Source organism: Dermacentor silvarum, chromosome 1, assembly GCF_013339745.2.
Source record: "Dermacentor silvarum isolate Dsil-2018 chromosome 1, BIME_Dsil_1.4, whole genome shotgun sequence".
NCBI lineage: Eukaryota > Metazoa > Arthropoda > Arachnida > Ixodida > Ixodidae > Dermacentor > Dermacentor silvarum.
Window position 1 is genome coordinate 177,018,245 of NC_051154.1, and position 13,089 is coordinate 177,031,333.

Sequence of the window (13,089 nt, forward strand, 5' to 3'; positions counted from 1 at the left end):
CAGCGGCTCTTTGCTGACGTTTGGCCTCAACATCGCGCTCCCTCAACTCGGGCTCTTCGGCTCTTCGATGACGTTTCGCCTGGGCTTCGGAAGCCCCCACGCTAGAATCGGCATGTCGACGACGAGCCCTTTCTCGAGCGAGTTCGCGGCGGCGGTGGTCAGCACGTTAGGACACGTCGTCAGTTGCTTATGAATGGCTCATTTCCCCTTAAGCAATGGCTCAAACCCCCGTAAACACGGCCTCCCCATTACGACGACAGAAGAGAATCCATATCGTCCGTAGACTGACCTGGAAGTCGGGCGACAGGTAAGACGACCCAAAGGACGGCGTGGCAAGCAGGGGCTGTGGTGACGGCAAAGACGGTGTCGGTACCCGCCTCTCGCAGGGTGAATTGCCAGTCAGGCAACTGAAAGATATGCGGTACACTCGCAGCGGCTTTGCACCGTCGTTGGAGCCCGTGCTACCCGTCGCTGTAAAAAAATTAACAGCACGCAGGTCAACACAAAGTGCACTGGGTAGCTGGTCCTGAGCTGTCCAATGCTAAGCTACGCCACGTGAGGTTAATGCATGCATTGGTCTTCGTTTTCTTTTCTTGCATTATTTTGCAAAGCCTTTGGGGGGCGACTACGTTCGTGACTAGACACATTTCTTAGAGTAGGCCAAAGTCTGTTATGTTGTGCTTTCATCCCACGCCATTTCACGAGGAGGACAGCAATCTTCACGCTACACTTCTATTGAGCATGCTCACAGTCTTATACGAGTATTTCGTGTTAGGCTAGTTAGTGAAATATACCTGTTAGAAGCTATGTCTGTCCTCTGTGAATGTGTCTCAATTTTGAACCCCTCTTCCAAGAGTGTTATATATTTAGTCCACCTTCGGGACTGCATCTCGTCGCAAAAAATGCGTAGGGCAGGAGCTCAGGGGAACATATGCAGATATGATATTTGGCAACATCTTAGCTCGTTGGTCTTTCCTTCATTGTGACAGTTAACTCTTGCTCATGGCTGAGACATAGCCCTGAACAAGTGATCACACCTAGTATTTGGAAGCCGGACTTCTGTCCAGAAATCTACATGTACCGAACACCCTTAATTTGAGCATCTCACCAGAATATAGAAATAACTACATAATGTGCAAGATTCAATGATTGCGAATACAATCATCGGTATGCTCGAGGAATGAAGACTAGAACAACGAAAGCTTCCGCAAAAGCGTTAACCGCTTTCTTCCCTCCAGGTTTATCTGTATGTAAGCACATATTACAAAGCTATCCCTGAGTAGTTAATAGTGCTACCTAAGTAAAACGATAAGAACATGAGGAAAGCGATACGTACACTCACAGTGCGGCGATGATGGAGGTGACACGCTGGAATCACGTTCCATGCGGTCTTCCTTAATGCGCTCTTTCCGAACTTGAAAAAATTCCGGTGCGGTGCTCACGAAAAAGATGTCACTCTGGAAATAACAATTTGATGACAGCGTAGGTTAGCAAAATATAACTACCCACTGGGAATCAAGTTTCCGCCAGTCGTAGGCGCAAGCTCACAGGAAATTTGCATGAAATCAATCAATCTAAGAATTAGAATACGTGTTCACGATATATCCAGATGCAGCGTCAAAGCTAGACAGACTACTAACAGTGATCATAATGAAAATTAGGAGTGCGGCAGTGCTTTTCCAAAGTAACAGACTACTTGTATCTGTTGCACCGATTAGCCGGCAGGGTGCCACCCTCGAAAAGAGCGAATGAGTAACGACATGCTGTACCTATGTATACAGTCACCGTCGGACTTAAACCGAATACACCTTAATCAGCTTTCTGGCCTCTCCTGTGGATGGTGCTGGAGATTTCTGCTTGAATCTACTAGATCAATGCTTCTTCCTTGCAAAGAATCCGGGGCCGAATTCACAAAGCATTTCGTTCGTAAATCATATTTGTCATGGGCTGGCCGCCTTCACTGCGAGAGAGATTTTTATTTATTCGTAATCAAATACAAGCATTGGGGTACTCATTCAGGAGGAGGTCCCATAGCATACGGCTGAAAGGGGAACGCCTGTTAGAAATTAAGTGGAGATAAATACAAAAACAGCAACAAAACACTTTACGCAATTATTTGTAACAAAGGAATCATAGCAAATCTACATGAGTAATATACACCGTAAAATATAAACATAGCGATTAATGCAAAAGTAAAAAAAAAAAACGAAGAAAAAAGCAGCAACAAAATATAGCAATGCAGATTAGTTACACATGGTTTAAGAGTAAATAATAAATGAAAAAATCTCTTCCTTAAGTGCTCCTAACGATAACGATTGCTTAGTACTTAATGGATTCGCTAGTGTTTGCTCCTACGAACAATTTTAGCGTAGAAGCTTTGTCCTGAATACCAGCCCTGTGGTGCTATGCTGGAAGGCCCGAGTTTGGCAAAGTTCGGTATCTCCGCGAGCACTGGCGACACCCTCACGCCCTCAGATGAATGAGCTAAAGGTATCAAGACATAAAATTCAACCCTCCGCACGCCTCCAGTTTCATTGGCTTATCTAGATTCACTCTTGCGTTAGCATCACTTGGACGTTGCCTCATGGGCGGCTAAAGAAGGAGTCACATGGTCAAACCGTCGGTGCCACGATAGGCGCCGACTGAGGGGGGGCTCGAGCCTCCTCCGGATTTTTCCGGGGGGGGGGGGGGGGGCAGAGCCCCTCCCCCCTGTATCATACTTGGCGATCACGGAAGCAGGCGAGCTGATAGCGAGCGCGTCCTTCTTTCCCCTAACCACTTCGGCGCATGCGGCACCCTCTCGCACGACGCTATAAAAGAGCACCTAATAAAGCGACAAGCGGTTTTTCTGATGCCCATCCACTGTGTGTGTCGTCTTACTCAGGCGCCAACGATACACCCCCCTCCCACTCCTAAAATGTCATTACCAGAGTCCTGTTACCCAAATCGTGTATGGTTTCTTTTGAGTTGCCTCTACATCTTCCCTTCAAATGTTATTGTGGCTAAAAGCTAACTGCATTATTGTTGACGCGGAGGTGCACGCTTTTTATTAATAATTTCGCGTTATTTCTGAAAATCCTGGCAATAAGAAAACAAGAGCATTAGAAGCACCAACGGCGGCTCCCTCATCCGTATTTTTCACTTTGTTATTTTAATTTCCAGTGTGAACACCATGCACAGACACATTATATTTCAATATGTACACAGGACAAAATTTATGATATTTTGAAAGAGAAACAGGTAGCTAACTAACAATTATTTCTAATGATAAGGATAGGTCATTTCTAGAGAATCAATATGTTGTATGTTCAACTCGCTACAAATTCCTTTGCACACTTTTTTGACACTGAAAAAGACCTGCAGACTTCAGTGGCCCCTTCGGCAGAGTCTTTTATCAACGGTGTGTGAAATGCACGTGAATGATATGTGTCTCAGCATTGCTTCCCTTTCCAGTAGGTAATGCTAGCGACTCATAAAAAAACTTATAATAATTTACAACATTTATTGGGGATGCAAACAGCGCAACGTGCATGCAGAGGCCATAAATGTATATAATTAACTTAGCAACCGAAGTGAGGCCAAGCCGGATTCACTCAACATCAGAATCAATAACAGTCATGCGAAGCAGAGTTACTACTAGGACTCAGAAAAAAAAAGAGGCTGCAGTTTTGCCGGAAAGGCGAAGCAGTATTAATGATAGCGAAGCATAAGACAATTACACGAAAAAGATTCTTCCCACATAAATCCGTGTAAGAGCCGCACCCCCAACATGAAAGCTAATATATATTTTTTTAAATCCAAGCGAGAAGCAATCGCACTCCACTGCGAATTTTCTCGCGCAGCGTATTTTCGCGCGTCGCAACTGTATAAAAAAAGTCAGTTATAACTTAAGAAGATAGGAGAGGCGCCCCGCCCTGACCACTGAAGCGCAGCAGACAATTTCCACCGCGACTAAAGAAATAGTCCCGCTGACGCGACTCGGCCCAGCTGGAAGCGCGGGCTGCCATGTCTTCCATCAGCGGGTTCACCGGCCGTCCGGCTCATGACGTCAGTCTAGAGTGCACGCCCATTGGTGGATGCTCGTGTGCACTCGCCTTTGAGGGGCAAAAGCCGCTGCCTTCTAAAGTTATACACGACTATAGAGGGCGAGAGGAGGCGATCGCGGAGTTTTACGGCGGATTTCATACTGGTAGTTGGAAAAACTAGATAAAATGGTGCGGTCCCTTGTAAGGCTCGTCAAAATTGCGGCAATAAAGTGCGACCCTCACACGAGTCTGTACGTTGGTTATATCGTCTATATGAATTGTAGTAACATTTACTCACTAATTAAAATAACAAACATCGTGCAATGTACGGACCAAGTAAACCTGTAAATATCTCGCTCGATGACCACGAGCAGTCGCTATCACAACGCTGGCATTATGATGAACGCTGGCAGCGGGGGCGAACGGTTCGTATACAGTCATGCGATTCACCGTGACTCCGAAAATTAGATTCATCATCATCATAAACATATTTTTATGTCCACTACAAGACGGCTTCTGTCAGCGATCTCCAATTACCCCTATCTCTTAACTTAGGCTATGCGATCTGCAATAGAGCACTGCACGGGTTCGGGCTTACCCGAAAGCCCAAGCCCGGCCCGGCCCGTGGGCCGGGCCGGGCCGGGTAGAACAGTTTTTTCACGGGCTCGGGCCGGGCTCGGGCACAGCGTGTGCTTTTTGACCCGGGCCCGGGCCGGGCTCGGGTTTTTTGACGCGGGCCCTGGCCGGGCTCGGGCTTTCTGGTGGTGTGCATGTAACGTGCAGCTAGTTATTCTCGGGCGTCTCAACTCTGAAAAACATTACTTTTCGGTCTCGGGCCGGGTTCGGGCCGGTTTCGAGTCGGGCTCGGGCCGGGCTCGGGCCTAAGTTAAAGGGGTGGCGGGCCGGGCCGGGCGGGTAACGTAGATTATTTCCGGGCCCGGGCCGGGCCCGGGTCTCGCCATAAATGTTTTTATCGGGCTCGGGCGGGCCGCCCAACGTAAAAACGGGCCCGGGCCGGGCCCGGGCTGAAAAAATCGGCCCGTGCAGTGTTCTAATCTGCAATACTTGGGGCGTGGAAAAACAGCCCAAGAGGGAAGACAACAAACATGAAGTTAGCAGCCATCCCTGCTCGCCCTTGATCATTGCACCCCCAATGATTACCAACAATTGGATATGGCACGCGGGCCGTGTAAGCCCCAACCGCACACAGTAATTTGCAGCTGCGGCAGGGATAGATGAGAAGACGCGTGCTCTCCTCTCCATGCGAGCATTTGATCACGTGACCTCCAACTAACCCGAATATTGAGCTCCTGGGAAGACAATGTATGTACATCAAGTATTACGGCTCAGCGTTACGGGCTTTTTCTCGCACCCGTAGTGTATGGGTCGCTCACTCATATGACTTTTGGACTTTACACGGAATATCACGGCGGCGACGACAGCGAAACATTGCCTGGAGTGTCAATACAATTGCTTTCGCAATAAAAGGAGAAATAGAAAACAGGCGTCGAGCTTGCTTCTACCGCGGCTGCGGACGTTGCAATGTGCACCGGCTACAAACACAGCATGAGCACCAAAACCAATAGTGGGCACCTCGCTTATCGGCACTTCGCCAGAACCCGTCTGATGCTGAAAAGGAAGTGTATTTTCCACCGTATAAGCACCAGCGGAAACATAACACTAGGCGCGCGGGGAGACAGCGTACGCGAAGGGACCAGCCATATCGAATGGCCCAAGCTTGAACTCGGCGCAGATTAATTGCAAAATGAAGTGCGCGACCCACATATGTATGGCAGAGGCCGGAAAAGTAGAAGTTCAGGAGCCGTGTGTTCTAGCCGTTAGGCGAAAGAAGACTGCACGCCACTATCAAGAAGGTTCCTTAGCTCACGTGTTTTCATCAGCGAGTGACATGTACCGCCCGAGGTTCTGTGAAGTACTTGACACAGGGCTGTGTTCGTTTAAAAACTGGTATCCACCTGATATGTGGCAGCATAAGTCCCACATTGAGCAGCTTGCCATAGGGAAGGAAGACAAAGCATATATAACATAGTTCTATGGTGACGACCTTGAACCAGGACGCCTGATTTTGCACAGAGATATGCTGATTGACATTTTCAGCCAGCAAAGGTCGGCATCATTGCACACATTCGAGGACGTCGTGCACATGTTTACGGGCGGGGGGGGGGGGGGGGGGGGGGGGGGGGCAAGGGCGCACACCTGCGAAACCTTTTGCCGGAAATGGCCAAGCTAAAAAAATTGCGTTGGCCATACGGGTCTTGTCCACCACATCCGAGAGGTCCTTTCTTGCCTTCGGCGACTGAATATGTACTTGCGGTCGACGACTGGACAAGCCCGTTAGAACCATCTGTCAATTTTGCACGCCCACAAAGAACTCGTCAGCAAAATCAATTTGAATAAGATTGCCGACGACTTCATTTCCAGATCAAGTGCCCGAACAAACACTTTTTCAATGATGGTGAAATCATCGCATCAGAAAACGAACCGATGTCTTTAATAGAAGAGAGAAAGGCACCAACTTACAAGTCAAAGCAAACCACCTGGCTTAGAAAGCAACGCACAAAGTTATACAGAGGAACGAAAATGGGGTCCATAACAGCGCAAGCAGAGTGAGGGCATTTGGGTAAGAAAAGACGCGTGGTTGCGTTATTTGTAAAACTCGCTAGTCTATCTGTGCATTTTCCTTATTAATTTTTATTCGTCGTATGCTGCATTTGCCTCTCAATAACACAATCCACGTTGTTCCTATATTTGCTATAGAGTCCTTTCGCACTATTGAGATATCGCTGTCTTATTTATTTATTTGTTAATATTGTAATGAAGCAGATGCGCCCCTGTGTACGTGCTGACTGAAGAGGAAGACGAAGGACCGTGCCGTGATCGCGAGGAAACCCCGTGCTACGAACAGCCCTTGCAGTGCCTACCTGTATACCTAGCGTTCTTGCAACGTTATCGACGACAATAAGCCTTGTCGCAATATGTGTATTTATTTGGGCACCTGATAATTTTTACTCTATAATCCTTTGTTCTGCCTCCGGAAAATAAACGAAACCAGTGGCATAAGGCATGCTTTGACATGTAATGAAACTATGGCGTTATGGAATCGCATTATACTTATGCTAATAATTCTAGTCATAAGTTGTGCTCAGAAATTGTTATATATCGTTTAATGTTTATATATGTTATGTCTTCTCAATAATTGACCTTTCATCAGGAAAAGATTTCTTGATTGTATCTTTTGTATTAAATCTTTTACAAGGCGTTACATTGCTTTTTCATAGATGTGTACTTGTGCGACTTAATACGCACAAGACACATGTATCTCCCTAACGTGTTTAACAGAATCCGCTTGTCGCATGATTCAACCAAGACACGCCAGTATCTTCGCGGTGTGAAGGGACTCAGGCCGTAAAACGGAATTGTCTCCTACTCTGAGGTCTTGCAAAAACTCATATAAGCTCGTCACTTCAGTGCACAATCTTTCGAGGTCACACGAAGTTTCCAGTGTCTCTGCTATAAAGGTTATATATATATATATATATATATATATATATATATATATATATATATATATATACATGGGTGAGGTTCGGAAAGCTGGTCGGAAAAATGCTAACTATCCGCCTAGCCACGAGAGCTAGCTTACTTATCGTATTTGACTACCCCAAGAACTCCCCAGAGAGAAAAGTGGGTACTTTTTGCTGGGGAATCTTGCCGCTGTTGTGCCTCAAAATGCGGCGTTGCGTAAACACTAAGGAGGAGGACGCGGTTTGCTTTGTCGGCCGCTTAAACTTCCGTGCAAATGGGATCACAGTGCCCGATACAGAGTCTAATACCGAAACGTCATTTTGTTGTCACCGGTGGTTGGCCCGTGTCACTGGGGCGCCCGTAACGACACGTCTGCCGCTTCGCGGTGCGTGTTCGGCGCTTTGCCAGTGCAACGGTTGTCGGCAACGGAAAGAGTACGTGCCACATGGGGAAGCTCTGCCTATGCGCCACCCAGTCATGAACATGAACTTCATGGATAACATGCAAACGAATATTTTACTATAAAACGAATTCGCAGTAACAAAGTGTCATTATATATTGGTCTGCGGCCGCGAAAGCGGCATTTGAATCATCATACCGCCAACAGACAGACAGACAGACAGACGCTCAGTACAATTCCTAAGAGTGTGACAAGTCGCTTATACAGCTTCGCTGTCTTTGATGCATCAGTTGCCCAATTTGTCATACATCTGCGAAGGTGTTTTTTTATTGCTTCTTTAACTTATGAAACCTTAGGCCGTATAACGTAAACCTATTCCATTCCGATTTTATTCCAAACTCCTGACGTCATATTTACGTAGCCATCGACGAAAGCATCCGGGGGTGACCCGCAGTGTTGTTTGAACAGCCCAATTAAAGGCTCTCCTCGTTTGTAGGAGGTAACTTTTGTTCGCTTTGAAAGCAAATAGCATTGCCTACCTTGACGGGTTATTATCTAATTGGCTGACCAGGGGCGAGGAGCTCGCAGAAGTGGGGAGGGTTTTGGTGGGTCTGAGCTAGTGCAGCGAAAGTAAATAACCGGATGAGGAGGGCGGTGCCAAAGTCAGCAATTGGTCCGCTTCCCCTTGCTTAGCTTGTGGTGGCGTGCAAGATGCAGGGTTAAAATGCTGCTAAAACGGATCCTCAGCGAAGAAGAGTTGGCAGAGCGGTGTCGTATACGTGCCGAAAGGGTTCGAAAAAGTTATACTGCCACACAACATTTTTTTTATTATACGCAGAGAAATTCATTCTCCCCGGCAGCTCCGAGTAGCCAGTGCCAGAGCTATTGGTGGGCAACCAACTTTCATTCCATTCGGAACGGGGCAGTCATCGGCTATACCGAAAAAAAAATTGTTCGGTATATTAATGCATCTTTAGTGCGTACACGTCACTTTGACGTGTTGAGTTTTCGCAGTTTTGTGACGTCGCCTGACAGACAGGCGAATTCGGCGTAGCCTGAAAAATTTTGACCTATGGTGGAGGGCTAATCGTAAAAAGAGCGCAGAATCGGAAATACTTTTTTTTTTTGCTTTTGTTCGGTCTAATCACACATAATCAGTCTGCACAAGTCATATCAAATGGAGAGTTTTCACGGTTTTCGTGACGTCGAGTAACAGACAGGCGAGATGGGGGTGACTTTAAAATGTTTAACAAATCGTTACAACTGCGTGCGAGGATCCAGAAAGCCGCATCTCAGACTGCTATTTACCTCCGGAATCGAGGTCTGGAAATATCGTCTGAGAAATGCGCACTTGTGGCATTTACGCGGAAGCCCATGGCAGACTACAGCGTATTGATAAATGGCCAAAGAATACCCTACATTCGATCTTACAAGTTTCTAGGCGTTATAATTGACAGAGACATGTCATGGAGCCATCATGTTTCATACATGAAGAAGCGGTTAACAGGCATCTGTCACCTGTTTAAGTTCTTCACTGGAAAGACATGGGGAATGTCCACAAGTGCTATGCTGCAACTATACAATGTGCTGTTTCTTGGCTTCCTGCGGTACAGCTTGCCAGCCTTAACTAACGTCAACAAAACGAGTCTGCGCACCATACAAAGTGTTCAAGCACAAGCGCTCCGCATTTGCCTAGGCCTGCCTCGGAGTGCATCCACAGTGGCGACTATAGCAATTGCTGGAGACCACCTCGCCAAGACTCACATTGAGGTTGAAGCATTAAGGACACATATACGACATCTTGCCCGGACTCCCCACCACCACCTGGCATCTCTGCCAGCGGACAGACAACGTACCTCTTTCTGCCAAACAATAGCCACGCATGGTGAATCATTACCAACTTGCTTCACTCCTGCCGCAAGACCTTCGATTCCTCCGTGGTGCCTTACACAGCCAAATATCAACCTGACAATACCTGGCATCCACAAAAAAGGAGAGCTGTCATCACCAGCCCTTAAACAGCTCGCCTTACTTCTGTTGTACGAGAAGTACCAAGACTCTGCCCATATATACACCGACGGCTCCGTCCTGCCGAACAGCTCTACCGCGGCAGTGGTGATACCAACGATGGGCACAACTATTAAATTCAAGACGTCTCACGTCACAACATCGACGGCAGCAGAGCTCGCAGCACTTTGTGCCGCGCTGCAATTCATTAGTGATCAAGTGACACACAAATGGACAATTTTCTCCGACTCAAAGGCGGCTCTGCAGTCTCTACTATCACCTTTACGCCGCGGTCCACACGAGCAGCTGGTCTTTGAGATTGCCGAGGCAATACACAATCTGACTGAGATAGGGCAAGAAATAACTTTTCAGTGGCTTCCAAGTCACTGTGGAATTATCGGCAATGAACGGGCCGATCAAGCTGCCCGCACAGCTCATAAAGAAGATCACAAACGACCCATTCCACTTTCTAGGACTGACGCTGCACGGAAGCTCCGCGTGATCGCCCGCCAACGCACAAGGTCACAATGGAATGAATCGCACTTCATGCATGCTCGCTTATACTCTCTGGACCCAACCCTAAGCCTTCGAGTACCATCAAGGCTTCGCCGAGGAGACGCAACACTTTTGTGCAGATTATAGTTGGGCGTTGCGTTTACCAACGCCTATGCGTTCCGCATAGGAATGGTCGACAGCGCAGCCTGTGACCACTGCGGCAATGAAGAATCAATTGTACATATTTTGTGCGACTGCCCGCAGTACAGTGCGCAAAGACATTTTCTTACCAACACGTTCAACCAATTGGACGACCGGCCTCTGTCGGAAGAAAAAATTCTCCACCACAGACTGGACCCAACGTCACAGAAGAAGGCCGTGCAGGCGCTTCTGCGCTTCTTACGAGCCACCGGCCTATCTGACCGACTGTGATTAGAACGCTCTTCCGGTGCAACGAAAATATCGCACACCTTCTTTGTGAGTGCCCTCGTTTTAACCCGCAGAGAGCAGCTCTCTCAGCCACGATAGGTCAACTGGACAAACGCTTAATAACGCAAATCAACATCCTTGTAAACTGGCCTACACGAAAAACAGCGCGAGCCACCTTGAAGGCACTGCTGCGTTATTTATCAGACACCGAACTCAGTGACAAATTGTGACTGTACACTGTGTGACGTAGGATGGGACGTTGACACTATTCAACACTAGAACGCCTTCGCAGACTGACAATGCCCACAGAAACAGTTCAGTTGTGTGCGTGTGTGTGATTTTTTTTTCTTTCCTTTTCTTTCCCCTTTTTTGTACTTATTTTTTCTCTCTCTCTCCTGTCGAATCCCTTTACCCCTCCCCCGGTACAGGGTAGCCAACCGGAGATAATGTCTGGTTAACCTCCCTGTCTTTCCTTCACCTTTTTTTCTCTCTTTTTTCTCTTTTAACAAATCGTGGAGAGCTACGAATAGAAAAGAAATAGATTGGAATAGCTTTGCATTATATCACCCCTTGTGTGCCCTGTCGCAGTGCAAAGTATCCAAGCGGATCGCGGTGTCATTAACGTCCCTTTATTTCCCTATATTTAATCGCTATCTTTAAAGTTACTGGGTAACATGTACAAAAACGAAATATTCTGCATATATACTCACCTTGGATGTGATGAGCTTCAGCTTGGGCATGATCATGTTGTGCACGAGATTTCCGTTGATGATGAGCCGAATCTCAATGCTCTCATACGTGAAGGCCATGATGTAAGGAAACACACACACTGTGGGGAAAAAAAAAGGAGTAGGAAAGAGACACCATTTTGCTACAGAATAAGTTATTCTTAGCGTATGTATCTGGAACACAAGTGTGCATGTGCTAAATATTAAATGAAATTGAATGCATATATAGAGAATCAGATCTGAATATTTGTCGTACCAATGTTGTCAGGCACAGCGTTCCATTGGAAGTCGAATTCCGTTGTGTTCTCATCATTCAACTTCTGGAAGTGTGTTGTATCTGAAAAATTAAAAAAAAGAAAAAAAAAAGAACATTGTTAGAATCGTTGTCATCATCATCAAGTCTAAGGAAGGAAGAAGGTTAGCAATCGGGGTGGAAGTTCCGTTTTTTTCCCTCTGATATTTTCAGCTCTGTAAAATTGCCCTAGAATTGCAGGTTTTCTAGGTTTTTCTTGATAATAGACACGCTGAATTTTCTCAGTACACACATTATGGCAATAAAGATAACATTATACTAGACAATTACAGCCAACACTCGGATACAATTGGACGCAATTAGCGAAACAAGTGATTGTGCGCGGTGGAAGTCGCTCGACAGCTGTCGCGCATAGTTTAGCGGGAAAACGACGAAGAGGTGAAGAATGATAAACCAGCGATTAACCGACATCCCTCAACGTCAAGATTAGTGGACAGTCTTCACAGCTCTACAAATGCAGTAACGTTGTTTACTGGGCGAGTGGGTTTAAATTAGTGGGTGGAAGCGACTATAGTGAACAAACAAGAACCCAAAGCAGAAGGACTGGACAAGACAAGCACTGGAGTTACAACTGAAATTTATTGAAATGATTGCCCTCGACCTCGATCCAGCAGCCCATGCGTCAACTCCCGCCATCTGATCCGGAAACAAAGCAAAGCAAGAACAAAGCAAAAAATGCTAATGAATTGCTACAAATGCAGTTCTACTTATTTGTTTTATTCCGTATGCTTTTGGCTGTGCTCGTAATGAGAAGTATACTGCCTGCTTCTTTTGAAGTTGGCATGCAAGTAGTGGCTAACACTGTGCAGAACGGAACACATTTTAGACTGTCCATGTGCATTTATTCACGATGATGCATGGACCTTTACAGAGTGTTTACCTTGTGAGTATACCTGACCATAATCCCTACGCTTTGAAGGAACTCGTTATTTTGTTATGTTGATAAGCGCAGTGGCCTTCGCTATAGTAAACCCACGTAAGATACTAAAAACGCGGCTATACCAGAGTACTGGTCCCAATTCAACTCGCAGAGGCATCCATGTCTTCTTTACCCGTAAAATTAAGACGACTATAGGGAGGAAACAAGTATATCTAGTACAGAAATCTGGTTATTTAGCTGTACCAGGAACTACAGAAAGATTCGTG

The 13,089-nt window shown here is 46.5% G+C and overlaps 1 protein-coding gene across 4 annotated transcripts in view; it reads right to left on the reverse strand.

Annotated features, from left to right (window-relative positions):
* LOC119436447 (GTPase-activating Rap/Ran-GAP domain-like protein 3) overlaps positions 1-13,089 on the reverse strand; it is a 444,125-nt gene that overhangs the window by 8,568 nt on the left and 422,468 nt on the right. For all 4 annotated transcript variants that reach the window (XM_037703297.2, XM_037703295.2, XM_049657852.1 and 1 more), the window contains 4 exons: positions 11,887-11,967; positions 11,613-11,731; positions 1,337-1,457; positions 290-471 (listed from right to left, as the gene is read on the reverse strand). In XM_037703297.2, coding sequence (XP_037559225.1) covers positions 290-471; positions 1,337-1,457; positions 11,613-11,731; positions 11,887-11,967 — 503 coding nt within the window. The remainder of the gene's footprint in view (positions 1-289; positions 472-1,336; positions 1,458-11,612; positions 11,732-11,886; positions 11,968-13,089) is intronic.